The following is a 19,387-nucleotide window of genomic DNA, read 5'->3' on the forward strand; positions in this document are numbered from 1 at the left end:
TGGGAGAGTGTTTGCTTCTCCTCTATGTCACCGACAGAGTGTGTAATCAATGTTCTGACTATTTACCAATCTGATGGTTTAAAGCAATGGCATTTCCATGTCATTACTTTGCATGTAACTTATTATGAGTGAAGATGAGCAGATTTTCATGTGAGTACATGTGTCTCTCAGTTCATAGACTTTGCCCATTTTTCTTTGGGGTTGTTTGAATTTTTCTTATTGATTTCTAGGAACTCTTTTTGTATTAGAAATATCCATGCCTTGCCTGTGACATGAGACACAAATATGTTTTCCCATAAGTTGTTTTTCACTTTGGTTATGGCATTTTTTCCTGTGTAGATGTTTGTTATTTCTAAGTGCCAAATATATCAACCTTTTCTTTGAACGTATCTAGATATTTCTGGCATAACTAGAAAGAATTTATGAAAGAATTTTCCCTTTTGTGAAAGAATTCTCCTGTGATTAAATGTAGCATGTTCTCTCTCATTTTTTCCCATGAAATCTTTGACCTAATTGGGATTTACTCTGGTGTAGATATGAGATATGAATCCAACTTAATTATATTCTAGATGACCACCCAGTTTCCAAACACCATTTGCTAAATAGTCCATCTTTATTCTTACAATTTCAGGCATTACTTTTATCATATACTAATTTCCTATTGCTGACAGGGCGATGCAGGAATAAGACACGGACACAAAGCTAAGAGTTAAGGGAGCAGGGGGCCCACGGCATCTCGTGCTAAGTGGACGACAATGCAGCCTTGCTCCAGCTATTTATTTCAGAAGATCAGGTGTATATGCTAAAGGTGCTCAGGTGGGGGAGAGCCCACCAGATACCTATGTTTACATCAGTTGTATTTACATCAGGTGCATATAATCTAGGTTTAAGACAATGGTAGTCACAAGACACACGTCTTTACAGGGCGGGCCTGCATGGCATCTATGCAGGCCTGTGGCTCAGCGTTCTAAGCCACCACCCTAGATATGCCTCAGGCAACATGGAAGACTCAGTTCCCCACAATTTCCTGTGTATTTGAGTCTATTTCTGGACCTCTGACTCTATTCCGTTGTTCTGCCGATTCATGTGCCTGTACCATACTGTTTTGATTATTGATGTTTTATAATATGTTTGGTAGGGATAATTTCTTACCAAATAATAATATTTGGTAGGAATAGCCTTTTTGTGTTCTTCTTAAGAAGGGATTATTAAAGGGAAACTTAAAAATCAGCACTGAACATTGGGAACAAATTTCAGTATTGTATAAAAAAGCCATAGCATTGATAAAAATGGCAACGGCATTTTCCATTTACACTCCATGGCGTTCTTCTGCAGTCTAGGCTGAGACTGGTGCTTCATTTGTGAGGCATAGTAAAGTAGTCTTTGACTCCAGTAACCGGACTTGGTTCACATATTCATATTTACATCTAAGTTAAATCTAAAACATTTTGATCTACTTCACTGGAGGACAATCATAATTTACCTTTATATTTTAAAGATTTATCTGCTTGAAATCTAATGTAAGATCTATGCCCTTTAAGTTACCTGCTACCCATCCAAAAAATTTAGTGGATGTTTTTAGGTGTTTGTCTGCCTGCTATTTTGCCAATGTGCTGTCATAAACCACAGAAGATCAGAGCAGGATAAACAGGTTTCAGATCTCCTCGGTTATTGACTAACATTGAAAGCTATAGTAAAAAAATGTGAACTACAATGGGAAATTTGCCTAGAATTGCCATAGTTTGCAACAAGATTTATTTCTCATCTTATAGGTTATAATGGGGATTATTCTTCCGCCCACCATCTTGCTTTTGGAATTTCGCACCTATGATGACTTCTCCTATCAAACATCCAAGGAAAACGAAGATGGCAAAGAAAAGGAAGATGAGAACGTGGTGAGAACATGATGAGAACAGTATCATTTTGCTCTCCTTTTCAAAATTGTTGAGATTTCTCTTGCCATGAGTTTAGAAATCTCAGTAATTGGGGGGTATTTTTTTATAATTCTGTTAAATATTAAGCTGAGGTCTGCTGCCTTTCCTATTTAGCCACCTGTTTGCCATGTGCTGTGCTGTTTTCCAGGATGCAAATGCAGATGCTGGTTCAAGAAAGGGGGATGAGGAGAATGAGCACAAAAAGCAAAGCAGCATTCCCATTGGAGCAAAGATCTGTGAATTCTATAACGCACCCATCGTCAAATTCTGGTTTTACACAGTAAGCTCTCCCTGTTAGCATTCTCCATTTAGCATGTTTTGAATACTTTGATATGCTAGAATCAAGAACGATTTCAAAGGCTTAAAAAGGGTTATTTTAAACTGAATTTGGATCCAGATATCTTTCGTACATTTATGTAAAGTTCTTCGTTCCAGAAAATTGGCCATCCTAGCCCCAAATACATCAACTCTTAAAGCACAGTAGTCACTTTCTATTTGCTTAAGTTGAAGGATTTTTTAAAATGTCTTTAGTAATATAAAATAAAGAAAAGATCGATGGCTATTGCTTTAATGAGCAAACTCACAGATTCCATTTTTCATGAAATGGTAGGGTTCCTAAAAGGGGGTAGTCAAACCCAGATCATAAACTCCTGGAATAGGGGAGCAAATCAAGACATTTCTACTGTGAAGTGCACACCCAACTGACCAGCTTGGCAGTCACACATCATCCTGCCCCATCCAGTGCCCCACTGTCTTGACAGCTCTGAGAGTATGGCCTGCTCACCAAAAGAGCAAGCCCCAGTCGTGCCCACACCGGGACTGTAGCAGGTGGGCAGGAAAGAGAAGGGAAAGCCACTGGGGAAATCTGGCCTAGCTGCAGACAAGTCCTAGTGGGGATGGCCAGGTGCTCTGTGCTCAGGCATCCTTTCTGTCTGGGGTGGGAGGCTGGGACGTGCAGGCACACGGGCAAGGTTTCTGACTCTAATCCTTCTGCAAAGAGTAGATAGTGGATCCCAGGGATTTTGCCATCAACCCTAGGGGTGGAGCTAGGTTTTATCGGATGGACCTGAACCTTATACAATGGGGGGTGGGGAAAGGGTTTTATAAAAAATAATACAGAATCACAAATACACAATTGCTAAGGCCTCCCCAGGACTTGAGAAGGGACCTGTACTAGTGAGAAGTCCTTGGCCAACCCACCATCCCATACCACACCCCCATACACCTCACTCCAGCTCCCACCTTGAATGCTGTCTTTTCTTTCTACAAAGACAGGGACCCCGTTTGTGGCCAGAGCACATCATTGAAATGGTCAATGTGAGCTGAGGGAACACTTGGGACAGCTCTCATGGCTGTGCAGAAAATTCATCCTCACATCCTCCCTTCTAACGGCCCACTCCCACCTCATCCATTAGTAGTGAAACATTCAAGAGAGAAATGTATGAGGCAGGAAGGAGGAAGTAACATTTTCCAATTTCCAGGAATATAGGAGACACACCAATAAACTATTTAAAATTTCCCCATATATCATGAGTTCATGCAAACTCAAAATTTCCCCACAAGGATGACAGTACCAACAAATATATCTTCATGTAGAAAATTGAAATTCCAGTGCCCGTATCGTGATAAAGTTTAAAATGCCTCCCAACCTGCTTCAAACCTCTCTATCGGCACTGCCGATTTGAAGAGAAGTTTCCTCTAAATGAATCAGTCAAATTGGAAATGAAAATTTCTTTTAGATGTGGCAACCTGAAAACAGGGTCTCAAAACTTTGTTCCAGCATGTTATCCCACAAAACACCTCCGATGGCTTTCCTTTCTTTCAGATATCGTACTTGCTCTACCTACTGCTGTTTAACTATGTCATTCTGGTGCGGATGGAACGGTGGCCCTCTCTGCAGGAGTGGATCGTCATCTCCTACGTTGTGAGCCTTGCTTTGGAGAAAATTCGAGAGGTGATTACTCCAAAGGCCCACCCAGACCCCAAGAAACACAAACTTCAAATTTAGATATGGTTTCCTTATCGCAGAAACATTTCACTCATGTTCTATGTGCCATGAAGACTTTCCTTTTGAGAGGTTAGAATCCCAAGCTGATTGCATTCACTTGCTTAAGATTTACACCCCTTCTGCTTCCAACTGAATTGGAGAGAACTTGCAAGTCAAAACAGAGGGCAAAATAAATGATGGTTAGTGTTAAAGCAAAACAGCAGGGCTGAGTGCATAAAGGGCAACAGCATGTACTTCCAGGTACCTGAGATGAACCAATGACTGTAACTGGGTATGAATTTTGGCTTAGTTTTCTGGAAGCTGACACTAGAAACAGAGAGATGCAAGAGATGAACATTTTCCTGTAACTTAGGACTCTGAGCCGACTGTCCTAGGCTAGGCTCCCTAGACCTGCAGTGGGGACTCTTGTGCAATTTCTTTAATAAGGAGGACTCTGGGAGAGAGCAAGGGGAATAGGACAGAGAAGGGGAAGGAGCTAAGTGAGGTGTGGTTTCAGGGAGAGTCTGGCCTCAGCTAGATCCTGCAGGGGGCACTGTAGAGTCCATCCACCTGGAGTGAAAGGAGCGGGATTTTGTCCCCCGCGGCAGCCAGCCACTGGCACTGCCCAGAAAGGTGGCTCCCATTGCCCAATGGCAGGCCCCCCGAGAAGACTGCAGGTGTGAACCTGCCTAAAGCACCTGCAGCAGTTGGGGCGACGGGCATGTCCACCTGGAGAAAGGATCCAGGGGATCTGGGCCAGGCACCGAAGCATCTGCTGCAAACAGAATGCACAGTATTTTCAACTAAGCTTTGAAGAAGAATAGACACCATCTAATATGTGCCTCTTACATTACACAAGGCCTAGAATTAAAATGAAACTCAGAAAGGGCAATCCCAGCAGGCAGCAGAGGAAATACGGCCCAGGTCCTCTTCTTTCTAATATAACCCATAAGTTTTGATTTATTCTATTAGCTTATAAAGAGAAAACTATCCAGGAAAATAAGTAGAACTTGAACTGAAAAAGCACCCAGCATTTATTTCTTATTCACTGCCATAGAGCCAGTACCATTACGTTGCAATTATTATTGCACCATTCACTGCACTGAAAAGTATTTACTGTTAACTTCTTCCAGGTAAAATGAGTTTGCTGCTGTCAGCTAACGGGAGCCCGACCCATCATAATTGTCACCGAGACACCGTTCTTTACTCCAGGAGCTCAACCTCCAGTTGCCGGAATGAGAGGACAGCCATTAGCCAGTGTGCACTGGTTGTTAAGATAGTGAAGCCCCTTTGTGTTGGCTGATAAGGAGCCACCACCCCATTCCACTGCTTAGGTCCCCACAACCTACCCAGGGTCTCCAGACTAGAGGACTCCAAAGCCCTGCTCCAGCAATATAGCACTGGCCATGGGGACTGCCCTGTGTGTTGCCCAGGCCATCCTGGTTGCTAAATATTTTCAGTTTTACTCTGAGGAAGTGTCCTTTAATCAGTGTTAATCTTGAAAGATTTAATGTGTCAAGGAGGGGGAAATCAGGCTCAACTTGCCCCTGGCCTCTCACCTCTGAGTTGCAAAGGGAATTTTTGCGGATAAATAACTCCTAGCCCAATTGTCCCATTGCCACCAGGTGGATTGTCCCTCTGTGGGATTATGCAAGGTTCTTCCCCACCCCGGAGTTTCCCTCCTGTGCAAAGTCTGGAACATGAGGTAACAGGCACATGTTCAGATAATTAGAAAAACTAAATCAGAAAGAATCTGTTTTAAGTACAGCCAGAAGGATATCATTCAGTAGACATTTCCTGATAGACATGTTTATGAAACCCTGGAACTTGGGATACAGGGGGTTCGTGGAACTCCCCTTTCTAGATATTGTTCTCTGCTCTGGAATGTTCCACCAGTTCTACCTGTTCAGGAGTCTAAGACAAAGAGGCTTTCGATGCAACATGCTCTGTTTATGTTTTCTTTGGGGTTGCTTTCAGATCCTCATGTCAGAACCAGGCAAACTCAGCCAGAAAGTAAAGGTCTGGCTTCAGGAGTATTGGAATATCACCGATCTCATGGCCATTTCCATGTTCATGGTTGGAGTGGTCCTTCGCCTGCAGAACCAGCCATACATGGGCTACGGACGAGTGATCTACTGTGTGGATATCATCTTCTGGTACATCCGTGTCCTGGACATCTTTGGTGTCAACAAGTATCTGGGGCCTTATGTGATGATGATTGGAAAGATGGTAAGTACTAGTGCCCCGTGAGAGCCAAGGCATGGTGGTTATGCTTGGGACATGACACTAGCCTTGGGCATTGCTTCTTTAGATTTCATGTGGTCTTTCCTTTGCAGGAAACATTCGTTCCTTTAAGATACACAGTTCTCCTACATGGTTAAGTTAAATCAATAAAATCCAATTGATAAATGAGTGTTGAGGGCTGTGGTGGGCTGGGCATGAGAGGGAATAGAAAGTGAGATGAGATGTGGACTTGGCCATTGAGGAGTTTACAGTCTAGCTGGGGAAAAACAAACACAAGCTTCCAATCTGTTAAATTAGAATAACAGTTTTAAACTGAAGTTCAAAGTAGCAATTGAACAGCGGTCATGACAGTACATGGAATAACTCAGGGCATCCTCTAGTGTTTCAGCAAAGCTTCAATGAAATGAATTTTCTTCAAATGAATGTAGATAGAAGGTGGATTCTAGTGCTTGAATGAGCATCTTCTCATGGGACAGGGATGTGGGTCAGTGTCAGAAGCAGGACTTAAGAGGAGGTTCTGGGGGTGGGCAGACAGCATTGGGAAGTCAACCAAGAGGCAGCAGTGGGATCCCGTGGCCAACAACAAGACACAGTCTCACCCATCAAGGAGCGGAGCTGGTGGGCAGGCAGTCCCTCTCCATGGGGTGCTTAGCAGGTGTAGGAGCCCAAGTGGAACTCTGAGGCTGGGACTCAGGTGACCAGTGCCAGACCCCGTGGGTACCAGAATGGGAAGAAAGGGCAGATCTCCACAGGAGCAAGGACCCAGGGCCAGGGTCACAGGCCACAGCAAGCCCACCACCATGGCTGCCAGGAGTGTTCTCTGCCACCTGTCTCAGGTCCTTCTGAGGAGCAGGAGGCCAAATGCTTCTGCTGCAGTAATCAGGCTGATGCCGGGATGAGGAGGCCCCAGAAACAGGGATGAGGGCTCCTCTCGTTGAGACCTGGGTGATGACAGGGAGGTTGAGCCACTTACATCAGTTCCTATTTTACAGTGACATGGAAAACAGAACATTCCCCCAACATATTAAACTGAGAATAAGCCCCGCTATCATTCATCTATTCAAAGGATATTTGAGAGCCAACTAAGTGCCAGGTTCTCTATCAGGCACCGATGGCACCACAGAGACCAAGACTGACAAAATCATGGCCTCCTTGAAGCTCACATGCTATAAGGAAGGCCGACAATGAAGGAATAAACAAGTCTATCATAAGGTTGTATCAGGTGATGATTAGTACAATGAAGAAAAGTTCAGTGCCGTAAAGAGAGGGGAAGTAGTAGGGGCTTCCTTTTCAGATGGCATTTGTTAGGGGTTGATCTGTATCCCTCAAAAAGCCATGTTCAAATCCTAACCCCCAGTTCTGAGAATGTGATCTTATGTGAAAAGAGCATCTTTGCAGATATTATTTGTTAAGGTGAAGCCAAACTAGATTGGCTTTAATTGGGTGCTTATAATAATAGAATTGGACTTGGACTGATGTGGGGAGAACACTGTGTGACAACTGAGGCAAAGTACACCAAGGATTGCTGGCAAACACCGGAAGCTGGGCCAGGCAAGGAAGGATGTTCCCTTACAGGTTTCAGAGGGAACACAGCCCTGGGGACACCTTGATTCTGGATTCCTCACCTCCACAACCATGGTGGAATCCATTTCTGTTGTCTTAAGGCACCAGTCTGTAGTACTTTGTTTCAGCAGCCCTGGGAAGCTAAGGCAGCATTCCTGGAAATTCTCTCAGAGTGGGTACGGTTCGAGCAGGGTCCTGAGGGAAGTAAGAGGTTGTGCTTTAAGACCAGCTGGAGGAGGACTTTCCAGGTGGAGGGAGCAACAAGAGCAAAGTCCTAACACTGGGCCACGAAGGCAAGGAGCACCAAGGAAGCGAGTGTGGCTGGGGCAGACAGAGGCCAGAGAGGGTTGGATGTGTCACCAGGCCCAGGGGGGCCCTGGAAGGACCTGAAGCTGTCTAGGCACAAAGGGAAGCCATCAGGGAACTTCGGCAAGGGTGCAGTGTGGTCTGGTTTGTGTTGGGAAGGGTCCTTGGGCTGCAGGAGATATAGGAGTGGGAGCAGCGCCCAGCAAGGAGGCAGAAGGGTGGGAGGAGGGAGGGTCCCACACAGTCAGTCCTGTATGTATTTTAAAGCCAGAAATGGCAAGGTTTGATGATGGATTAGATGTAGGATGGGAGAGAAAGGGAGGAGTCAAGGATGCTGCAAAGATTTTGACTGAACAGTGGGGCACGTGCTGACACCATGTTTGGAAATGCCAGTGGTTCAGGTTTGGAGAGGGGAATCGAGGGTTCGGTTTTGGACATCGTAAGTCTGAAATGCCTACTGGACTCAAATGAAGATGCAAAACTAGCATTTGTGGCACAGAGGAAAGCTCTAGAATCTAGGGGAAGGGTCAAGGTTGGAAATAAGCATTTGGGAGCCAAAATCACCAACGGAATGAGTGTATCCAAAGACAGGAAGGTCTGGGGCCAAGTCCTCGCACACTTCAACCTTTAGAGGAAGGATAAAAAGAGGAGGATCCAGGAATGAACAGTGAGGAGGGGCCAAGGAAGCAAGAGGGAAACAGGGAAAGATTGGGAAGACTGCTTCAAGTAGGAAATAGTGATCAATGAAATCCCATGTCCCTGATAGACTGAGTGAGGTGAGGACTGAAACTGTCCACAGGGTTTGGCAATGTGCGATCATTAGTGACCATGTGACAGTGGAGTTGCAGTGTGGGGGTGGGAGGACAGAGGAAGACTGCACTGGGTTGGAGAGACAATGGTGGAAAATGAAGACTGCGGGCTAAAACAACTCATCCGAAGACTTTTGCTGTAAAGGGAAGCAGAGAAATGTGTGGATGCCAGAAGAAGACATGGGGTTAAAAATATTAGTAACTGCAACATGAGAGCAATTCTAAACCTGCTTCTAACTTCTAGAATCATTACTATGGCATGCTTTTAAACACTTTCTATTGCTTTCTCCACTCCAACGTGTCTCCTTGTCCATCATCCACCCTTCATACCCTCAAAAGCATGGGATTTCTCAAATGTTATAGGATGCTCTGGTTTGTACTCCATGCAAAGTTTTGTTTACTCTTTCTATGTAGATTCCAGTAAATAGTCAACAGGAGACCAAGATGGCACCATCTGGTGGCTCAAGTTTTGATAAAATGATACTTTTCTATCAGAGTTATGAATGTGAAGTATTTCTTTTTTAACTTTTAAATTTTATTTAGTAGAGCAGTTGTAGGTTTACAGAAAAATCATGCAGATAGTACAGAGTTCCTATATATGGTTCCCCTGCAGAGTTTTCTCCATTATTCACATTTTCCATTAACATGTTACCTTTGTAACAATTTATGAAACAAGGTTATAAATATACTATTAATTATAGTCCATAGTTTACAGCAGAGTTCACTCTTTGTGTTATGCAAGTCTCTTTTTAAAAATACTTATTCTGGTTATATAAAATATTTTTAATTCAATTTTATTGATATATATTCACATACCATACAATCATCCATGGTATACAATTAGTTAGTCACAGTACCATTATATAGTTGTGCATTCATCACCACAATCAATTTTTGAACATTTTCATTACCACACACAAAAAGAATAAGAATAAAAATTAAAGTAAAAAAGAACACCCAAAACATCCCATAGTCCCCATCCCTCAATATTATTTATTTACTTTTCATCCTCATTTTTCTATTCATCTGTCCATATACTGGATAAAGAGAGTGTGAGCCACAGGTTTTCACAATCACATGGTCACACAGTGTAAGCTACATAGTTATACAATCATCTTTGTGCCAGTTTGGATGTATTATGTCCCCCAAAACTCCATGCTCTTTGATGCAGTCTTGTGGGGGCAGATGTATTACTGTTGATTAGGTTAGAACCTATTGATTCAGTGTTTCCATGGAGATGTGACTCAATCAACTGTTAACTATAGACTCTAGTTTGCATTGATTATATTTTTCTCCAATACCACCCCATTTTAACACCTTGCAATATTGATATTCATTTGTTCTCCTGCATGTAAAAACATTCTTATATTTGTACCTTTAATCACAACTATTGACCACTCTAGGTTTCACTAAGTTATACAGTCCCAGTCTTTATCTTTTATCTTTCCTTCTGGTGTCCAATGTGCTGCTAACCTGCCACTTTCAACCACACTCTCAGTCATCTTTGTTCAGTGTACTTACATTATTGTGCTACCATGACCCAATATTGTGCTCCAAACCTCTCTCCTGTCTTTTCCTATCTGTCTGCAGTGCTCCCTTTAGTATTTCCTGTAAAGCAGGTATCTTGTTCACAAATTCTCATAGTGTCTGTTTGTCAGAGAATATTTTAACCTCTCCCTCATTTTTGAAGATCAGTTTTGCTGGATATAGAATTCTTGGTTGCCAGTTTTTTCTTTCAGTATCTTAAATATACATACCACTGCCTTCTTGCCTCCATGGTTTCTACTGAGAAATCTGCACATAGTCCTATCAAGCTTCCCTTGTGTGTCATGGATGGCTTTTCTCCTGCTGCTTTCAGGATTCTCTCTTTGTCTTTGACATTTGATAATCTGATTATTAAGTGTCTTGGCTTAGGTCTATTCATATCTATTCTGTTTGGGGTATGCTGCACTTCTTGGATCTGTAATTTAATGTCTTTCATAAGAGATGGGAAATTTTAAGTGATTATTTCCTCTTTTATTGCTTCTGCCCCTTTTCCCTTCTCTTCTCCTTCTGGGACACCCATGACATGTACATTCATGAGCTTCATGTTGTCATTCAATTCCCTGAGAAGCTGCCCATATTTTTCCATTCTTTTCCATATCTGTTCTTTTGTGTGTCCTCCAGTTCATGAAGCCTTTCTTCTGCCTCTTCAAATCTGCTGTTGCATGTTTGCATTTTGTTTTTCATCTCTTGTATTGTGCCTTTCATTCTCTTAAGTTCTGCCAATTGTTTTTTCAAACTTTCAAGTTCTTCCTTATGTTTGCCCAACGTCTTCTTTATATTCTTCATCTCTTTTGCCATATCTTCCCTCAACTCATTGATTTGATTCTTGAATTGATATAACATATTTGTTTGAAGATCTTTAATTAGTTGTTTTAACTTCTGTATCTCATTTGAAGTGTAACTTTGTTCCTTTGACTGGGCCATATATTCATTTCTCCTAATGTGACTTGTTATTTTTTTTGTTGTCTAGGCATCTGGTTTCCTTCATTACCCCAATCAGATTTTCCCAGACCAGATGGGCCCAGGTCCCAGGAGGAGGGTGTAATCAGTGTCAGGTTTCCCTGAAGGTGAGACCCAGAAGGTTGTCAGACTTTCCTGTGAGGCTTCTAGAATCTGTGCTCTTCCTGTCCTGTCCAGCAAGTGATGCTTGTTAGCCCCTTTAATTCTCTGTGGGCCCTGTCCTGGCCAGCTGCTGAGAGTGTCAGAAGCCAAGCTTAAGTTGTTTATGGTCCTCCCCACCCATGCCCTGGGGTCTGATTTCTCTTAGGGAGGGCAGCCACTTGAGCTGGGTCCTGCCCCCCTTTTCTCAGGGAAGGTACACCCTTTAGAGAGTTATTTCTTATATATGAATTCCTCCTTTGTCCCTCTGACTTTTTAACTCCACCCTTGCCTGGGTCAATGCTGACAATTGAAAATGCCTGAGGCTTTCTCTAATGAGCTACTTGGAATGGGAGAAAAAAAAAGGAAAAAGAGATAAAGCCCCTTTTCAGAGCCAGTTCCCAGCCCCTGAGTTTTGCCAGTTGATTGGTGTTGGTACCCAGTTCTCTGTGACCCCTTCTCTCGGAACACAGCGATTTTCTAGTATTCTGAGCTCAGATGTCTCCAAAATCCTCTGTTTTTTATTTATTTATTTATTTTTGCATCATCCCCACCTCCTCTCTGCCAGAAGAGACCTCAGGGTTCCTTTCATGCTTGCCCCAGGTTTATCTGTGCTTGTAGCTTGTATTCAGTAGTCTAAATTTGTTAATTAAAACTGCAAGTGGAGCTTGGTTAAGTTACTTTCCCTCACTCCAGGTAACCTACTTCTTTTTTCCACAGGAAAGTGTTACAACTCAGCCTGCCATGCCAGTTGGGGAGTTGGGGAGGGATTTCAGCTCTGCAATTTGGGGAGCTTTACTTAGTTCTATGCTACGATCTCAGCCATCCCACCCACTCCAGGCTGGTGTACAATGTGTCCAGTCACAGTATCCCCCAACAGTTGTCCTAGACTGTTTACTAGTTGGCCCTGGCTGTTTACTAATTGCTCCAGAAAACTAACTAAATTTCACACCTCTCTATGCTGCCATATTACCCTGCCTCCAATGTGAAGTATTTTTGATGGAGTTTTATTGAAGTCAAGTCATGTCATAGAAACAGCATGAATTTTAGAATCAAAGTGGGCTGCCTTTTAATAGCTGGGTGCATTTCTTAATTTCTCTGAGGCTCACTTTTGTCACTTGTAAAATTATGCAGTGAGTGTTAAATGGAAATAATGTGTTTGGTGTGTATAAATATATATAACTCAAATTGTGCCTTTAGGCCCTTCTCTTTATCCTCTTCTGCCTAATTTTTCTGAATCTACTAACCCTCTTTGTTATTTTGCTCTTTTTCTTGGGAGATGAGGAAGAAAAGGAAATCTGACAGATGTCCTTTAAGATTAGAACCTCTACAAACTGGCATTCTGACCACTGCCACTTTAACCTGTGGTCAAAGATGGATCTCAGAAGCATAATTATTAATAAAAGAATTTAGATCCTGGGTTACCAGCTTGTATGCATGTTGGTCTGAACCTCAGATGCTAAATCCTGGAAGGCAAAAGCTGATTGGACTGACCCAGAAAGAAACCCTCAAGATCCCTCTTTCCACAATAAATCTGAGAAACAGGGCAAAGCTTCTATAAAGATTACACCTCAGGGCAAAGAAAATCTTAAAAGTCTCCTCCACAAATATTGATGGGAAATCTTTAGCCCTCCTATTAATCAATTAACTTTAACTTGTCCCATCTGCCAGGAACAAACTTCTGATTAAAATAAAAGAGTGTGGCAGGGACAGAAAGCCAGTTCTTTTATATAAATGAGTGAGTTTTCTATTTCTATGTTTGCTGTGTTTCTGTGTTCTTAGCTCTGACTCATGGCTGAAAATTTCTGAATTGGAGCTATAAACTCTCTATTCGTGTCTGTCTGAATCTTTGATGTATGATATTTTACCTTTCTCCACTTGGTATCAATGAACTAGCTTGTAAAATTCCTCAAAAGAGTTCTATTCAAATTGGCTTAGAGATAAATAAGTGCATATATAAAAATTAATACTCCTAAATCCCAGAAATTAAGGAAACCAAACTTCTAATATTTCCAGTAAAAAAACAGTACTCATAGAACTAACCCTGAATGTTATTTTAAAAATACAAGTTCACATGATTTAGGTAAGCCTTTGATAAAAAGGGCTAATTTAATATTGTTAGTTAAATAAAGACAGCTATGTCTTCTAAGTCATCAATATTAAGTACAGTACAAGCATATGATTTTATTCTACTTGGGTATGTTCTTCCTAAATTTATATAGGTTTACTGGTCAAATAAGTTAACATTATATCTGGAAGATATTTAAGATGATGAAATATGTAAATTTGTGTTTAGATAAATTGAGTTACTAATCTGACAAACTTTATATCAAGCGTAATTGTGTTTTGTAAGATGTCAGCCTGAAGAGAGTTTCCAAAATCATTTTGGTAACTTAAATATGTAAAGTATGCAGGATTTTTTTTTTTTTTTTAAGGAAAAGAGGGTAGTTTTGTTCTAAAGTAAAATGACCAATTGTTTAAGAATGAGAAGCAGGAATATGTAGGACAGAACCTGAATGGCTATAGAAAGTTGTAGGCTTATGGGAAAGGAATTTATTTTTTCTACCCTGGACAAAGTTGGCTAAGATTTGATAGATTTATAAGTTTGTTAAGAGTTTTCTTATCAGACTGTATCTTTTTTTATAATATTTTTATTGTAGAATATAACATATACATAGAAGTGACAACTTTCCAATTACAATTTAACAAGTAGTTAGAGTTCAAATTCCAAAGAACGTTATGGGTTACAGTTCTACAGTTTCAGTTATTTCCTTATTGTGAAATACAACATATATGCAAAAAGATAGTATCTTTCAAAGTATGATTTAACAAGCAGTTATATAGGAAATTTCCAAAAATTTTATGAGTTACATTACCATAGTTTCAGTTATTTCCTTATTGTGAAATATAACATACATAAAGAAAAGTGATAACTTTCAAATTACAATTTAACAAGTAGCTATAGAACAAATTTCAAAGAATGCGATGTGCTACAGTTCCACCAATTCAGTCCTTTTCTTCTAGCTATTCTACTACCCTAGCAACTAAGAAGGAGAAAATTGTATATAGATTCACTATTCATAATTCTTTGTTAAATTCCATCTTGTTGCTACCCCTTCCTCTAGTTTAATCACTTTCCTGATCTTCAGGGATGATCAGACTGTATTTTAATGCAAAACTAGGATTTGTTTTTTTCTCTTTCAAAATGACAAATTTTTTTGGAGTTTTGGTCTGCTCTTAGTAAGAGGTTATAAAAGGTTTTTTTTTACCCATCTGAGTACTGTGCCTAAAAGGCAAAGATTCTGTATCTTATCAGAATCATCTCCTGTGATTTATATTGACCTTATAGTTTCTTTGTTGTTGTAGAGATCAAGTCTTCTCACTTTGAAAGAGCTAATTTATTTTTATTTTTGTTTTTACCATCTTGTCAACTCCTCTATCTAATTTTAAAATCTTTTATTGTTACTTTGGTTAAATAGGGAACCAAACAGTGTTTCATAGGAACTCATGATCCTATTTTTGAAAATGTTCAAACCTGACAACTCTTGACATTTCACCTTCCCAAAAGCAAACTCTAAGTGATGTGTTCTTGACATAAAATCTTCTTTGGGATTTTCCAGAGATCCCCTAGAAAATCACAAAGGATTTGTTCTTTCGCCTTGTAAAAAAAAAGAGGTGCTAGAAATAGGTTTGTTTGATATGTTGTGAGTTGCATAGGAAGTGTTGTCAAATTAAGTGTTGTCAAAGGATTTTCTAACCTTCTTTTGTTAAATTTGTATTGGTAAAAGGCATCAGTGTAAATATTTCAGAAATTATACAAAGTTCCTAGAATTTTCAGTGTCCTCACTCTCTGTGAGATGCCTTAATGCTGATCTCCCTGATATTAGAAAATAGTATAGGGTTATTGGTCATATTTTCAGTTATTCTTTAAAAAAATTATTAATGAACTCCCATTGGAACTTCCAATTTTGTAAAACAGTATTTGTTATGTATAGATGTTTCTTATTCTGACGATTCACTGAAAACTCTTGCAATCAAATGCAGGCCAGAATACTGTGTCTTCAGCAAAAAGAAATGTCTTGTAACCCATTGTGTCAACTAAGCCAGCTCCTCTGGGGCACAAGCTTCTAATGATTTTGCTTAAATAACTTCGAGACCATATCGTTGGACTGAGTCAAGAGCTCCAGAAATCTAGTGAAGAAGCCAATGGGTTCATGAGACTGATAACACAAGATCCAAGACTGAATGACCTGATTATAGTTCTATTTGGATTGTTGCTGATGTTTTAATGCTCTAATTTCTAGATACAGAGAATCCCTTTTTCTTTTCCCTGAAGCTATCTATAACTCACAACACATTTATCTTTTGCTCCCTGCCTCTTTTGACTCCTCCAGAATTCAGAAACTCTTATTGAATATTCTTATTTTTATGGCATAGATTCAGAAAAAATCTGTCCTCCTTGTTGTCAGGACAATATAGGAGGCATTGGTTTTATAACCAAAGCTTTGACTGGAATGTCATATTTGAGAATGATACTCATTTAAGCAGATAGGACCAGACACTTCTAAAGAACTAAGGTTGACTTTTTGGAGCCAATGCTTGCAAAACCCTTTTGGAAAAATTGGTTTGGTACTTGGCTCCAAGGTTACCAGCCTTACAAGTGAGTAAGGAAGGTCACTTTCTGGCAGACGTAAGAACCATGGGATACTTTGGGAACCTGGAGAAAGAGGAATTCATCCAAATCTATAGGTAATGCAGGTGAAATCTGGTATTGAGTTTTTGGTTTTGCTTCCTAGGCTTGAGAAGCTTTTTAAAATCTAACCTAAGGTTTCTCATAAAAATCTCTGGTAGCGCAAAAAGGCCTATATGTTAAATCACCATTCTTGCTACACCTATGTAAATAATCATGCCAAATCTATTTTATTTTATGATCAAGGATGATCTTTCTTGGAGTTTTCTTTAATTAAGACAAAGGTCACTGTAGGAAGAAATTTGGTGTTTAAGTTGAAAGCTATCACACACTCCTGTGGGTTATCAGATTCTGTTCCTGTTCATTGTCTGAGCCTTTTTCTTCAGTATATACAGAGGTTTATTAAGGAAATGGCTCATGTGATTGTGGGACCCATCTGAGCTATTTTGCATCCACTTTGTGAACTACAGACAACTAGTACACTTTGGATTTATGCTTTTAATTGTGATTATTAGTCTGTTTTTTTATTTTTTGTACAAACTGTTTCAAGATTCTGTTCAAATTCCTTGTTATCCTCAAGACAGATGGTCTCTCAAGATAGCCAATCCAAAGAAAAATGAGATAGAAATGAAACTGTCTCTAGTGAACTAGAAATAAAAATAAAAATTGTAGACACCCTGATTCAGAGAGGGGGCTGTATCCATAATCCACTCAACTGACTAAATAATCCCACTCCAAGGGTCTTAAATGTAATTGAACAGCCTCCCAACCAACCTCACTGCAATCAAGAAAGGGAAAAAGGAGCAGAACGAGTAACTGAGCACATTTGACCACCTGACAAGAAAAGAAACCAAAGGTGATGAACAGAGTGTTTTGGTCAAGTTTCCAACAAGATCATTGAAAAATGTCCAAAACGGGGGACTGTTAAGTAAAATAAAATGGCCACCTGGTGTGTCTGGGAGGGACCCCTTTCCAAGAAATGATCTTCCAGAAGACAAAAGCAATTGACCTGCCCTGGGTTTCCAAGAAATGAAACAAGGGAATGCATCCTACAGGACTGAAGATAAGCAACACCTGGTGATAGACCAGTTTTGGTTCAATAGTTAGCTTATGAGAATGGACAAGCAACCCATACTAATCAACATGTTTCTGCTCCCGAAAATTTTAAGACACATAGCTCCCCACCATGTAAAATGGAAACTTAACATCAGCCATACCAGAAGATTTTCTTACTTGCTTCCACAGTTGCACTATATAAGCTCACCCTTCCCACCTCCTTAGTGGAGCTTCTTTCCACATGAGATTTGGATGCTGCCCAATTCATGAATCGTAAACTGCTCAAATAAGTTCCCATAAATGGTATATTATCTAATATTTTTAATAATTACCAGAGCATTGCTCAATGTAACCACCCAATATTTGTGTGATGAATACACAAGTATCAGTGCATGCTCTCTCCACTCACTATCTTTTAACCTTTTTGGTATCTCCTCCTATTACTCCTTAGTTTCCCTTACAAACTCCCATCTTCTCCTATCATTCTCCCTTTCTCCATCTGCATTTGTAATTACTAGGGGAAAACTTGTTTATGGGCAACATTAGAGGAGAAGAAGGATTAAGAGCTGAAGATGATGATAACAGTGGTCTACAACAAGACTTAGGCATTGCAGAGAGCAGAAAAAACTAGCAGCCCCATGGATAGGGAGGAGAGAAGGGAAAGGGGCTCATGGTCTTTGAACAATATAATGAACCAGGGCGATCTTGGCACATGAGTCAAGACAGTAAATGAGACACATATTCTCTCTCTCAGATGATCGACATGCTATATTTTGTGGTCATCATGCTCGTTGTGCTGATGAGTTTTGGAGTGGCCCGTCAAGCCATTTTGCACCCAGACGAGGAGCCTTCATGGAGACTGGCCCGAAACATCTTCTACATGCCCTACTGGATGATCTATGGAGAGGTGTTTGCAGACCAGATAGACCGTAAGAATAGAATTCATAGTAAGATTCTCTTCCCTGCTTCAGGGGCAGATGATCAGTTCCAAATTAACAGGAGAACATGAGTTAATTTGGAAAGGAAGTATTTTTCATTTTGCCACAAGGCACCGAGTTATGTTAAGAAGAAATATGTGTAGATTATTAAATGTAGATTTTGAGACATCAGTCACTTCTTGTGCTCTAAAAATATCAACTAAAATTCTGAAAGAGACTCGCTCCCCATTAGTTGGACCTGGTGAACATCCTATGGAATCACTGTATTTCCAATGCCAATATCTCAGTTTCTCTCCAGTCCAAAGCTCACTCCACCGAAGGATAGAGAGGGAAGTGTTATTTCAGGGGAATGAGATGCTGAGCATGGGAAGTAATTGGCTCCTCAAGTCATCCTCTTTTCCAAGCCGTCAAGCCTATTTTCCACATAGCTATCAATTTCCTCTCTACTCCTGGAGTATTATGATAATCTGGATGTTAGGAGAGGAAATGAGCCATAGTCCTGCCATGGATTTTCAGGAAATGAAGACCCAAGCTTCTCCCAGACATGACATTTCTTGTGTTCCAGGGAAAGTGAAGTCCAGGATCCATTTCACCAGGAACCATTAAACCACTGCCAATGAATGAGGCTCTTCAGTCCATTTTCATGTCAGTACCAACATTCTCATTCAAACATTCATACTTTACCATAAAGCAACATAGATCTTAGTGCATCTGCTGCTTCCAGTTAAGGACAGAAGCTTCCTGACCAGCTCCTCCCACATGAAATGCAGGGTTGTCAGTATATCCACTGTCACTACGTTAGACTAACTGGTTCACACAATACCTTCCTTCTTTCTAGCTTTTATAACCTGACTCTGAACACATTATTATTGCAAGAATCACGAAGCCTATTATTGAATGTGCTTGTAGCTTGGTAAACCAGAATATAAAAATCTAATTTGGTTTCATAAAAATATTAGCCTAGGTAAGCATATATACATGCTAAGAGTGGGTGGACTCCAGGCATAAGCTGTAATATTTTCATTTTTGTTTTATTACATCTGGTAATGACAGAAGATGGAGAAACAGGTAAACTTGGGGCTTTCCTCTTTTCAATAACACCAATAAATGTAGGTTTTGGATTCTCAATCTGATTATTGCATAATAATTTTGTATCTCTTTGTGTTTTTGATGTGTTTGTGTTGAAACATAAGGACTGTAAGTTAAAATGATCATCT

General features: G+C 40.4%; 1 protein-coding gene across 1 annotated transcript in view; it reads left to right on the plus strand.

The window, feature by feature from the left end:
• Positions 1-19,387, plus strand: part of TRPM1 (transient receptor potential cation channel subfamily M member 1) — a 101,657-nt gene that overhangs the window by 52,972 nt on the left and 29,298 nt on the right. Inside the window, exons 16-20 of the mRNA XM_037832863.1 lie at positions 1,773-1,895; positions 2,083-2,214; positions 3,760-3,888; positions 5,899-6,150; positions 17,987-18,161. Of these exons, the coding sequence (XP_037688791.1) occupies positions 1,773-1,895; positions 2,083-2,214; positions 3,760-3,888; positions 5,899-6,150; positions 17,987-18,161 (811 nt within the window). The remainder of the gene's footprint in view (positions 1-1,772; positions 1,896-2,082; positions 2,215-3,759; positions 3,889-5,898; positions 6,151-17,986; positions 18,162-19,387) is intronic.

Source organism: Choloepus didactylus, chromosome 4 (assembly GCF_015220235.1).
Source record: "Choloepus didactylus isolate mChoDid1 chromosome 4, mChoDid1.pri, whole genome shotgun sequence".
Taxonomy (NCBI): domain Eukaryota; kingdom Metazoa; phylum Chordata; class Mammalia; order Pilosa; family Megalonychidae; genus Choloepus; species Choloepus didactylus.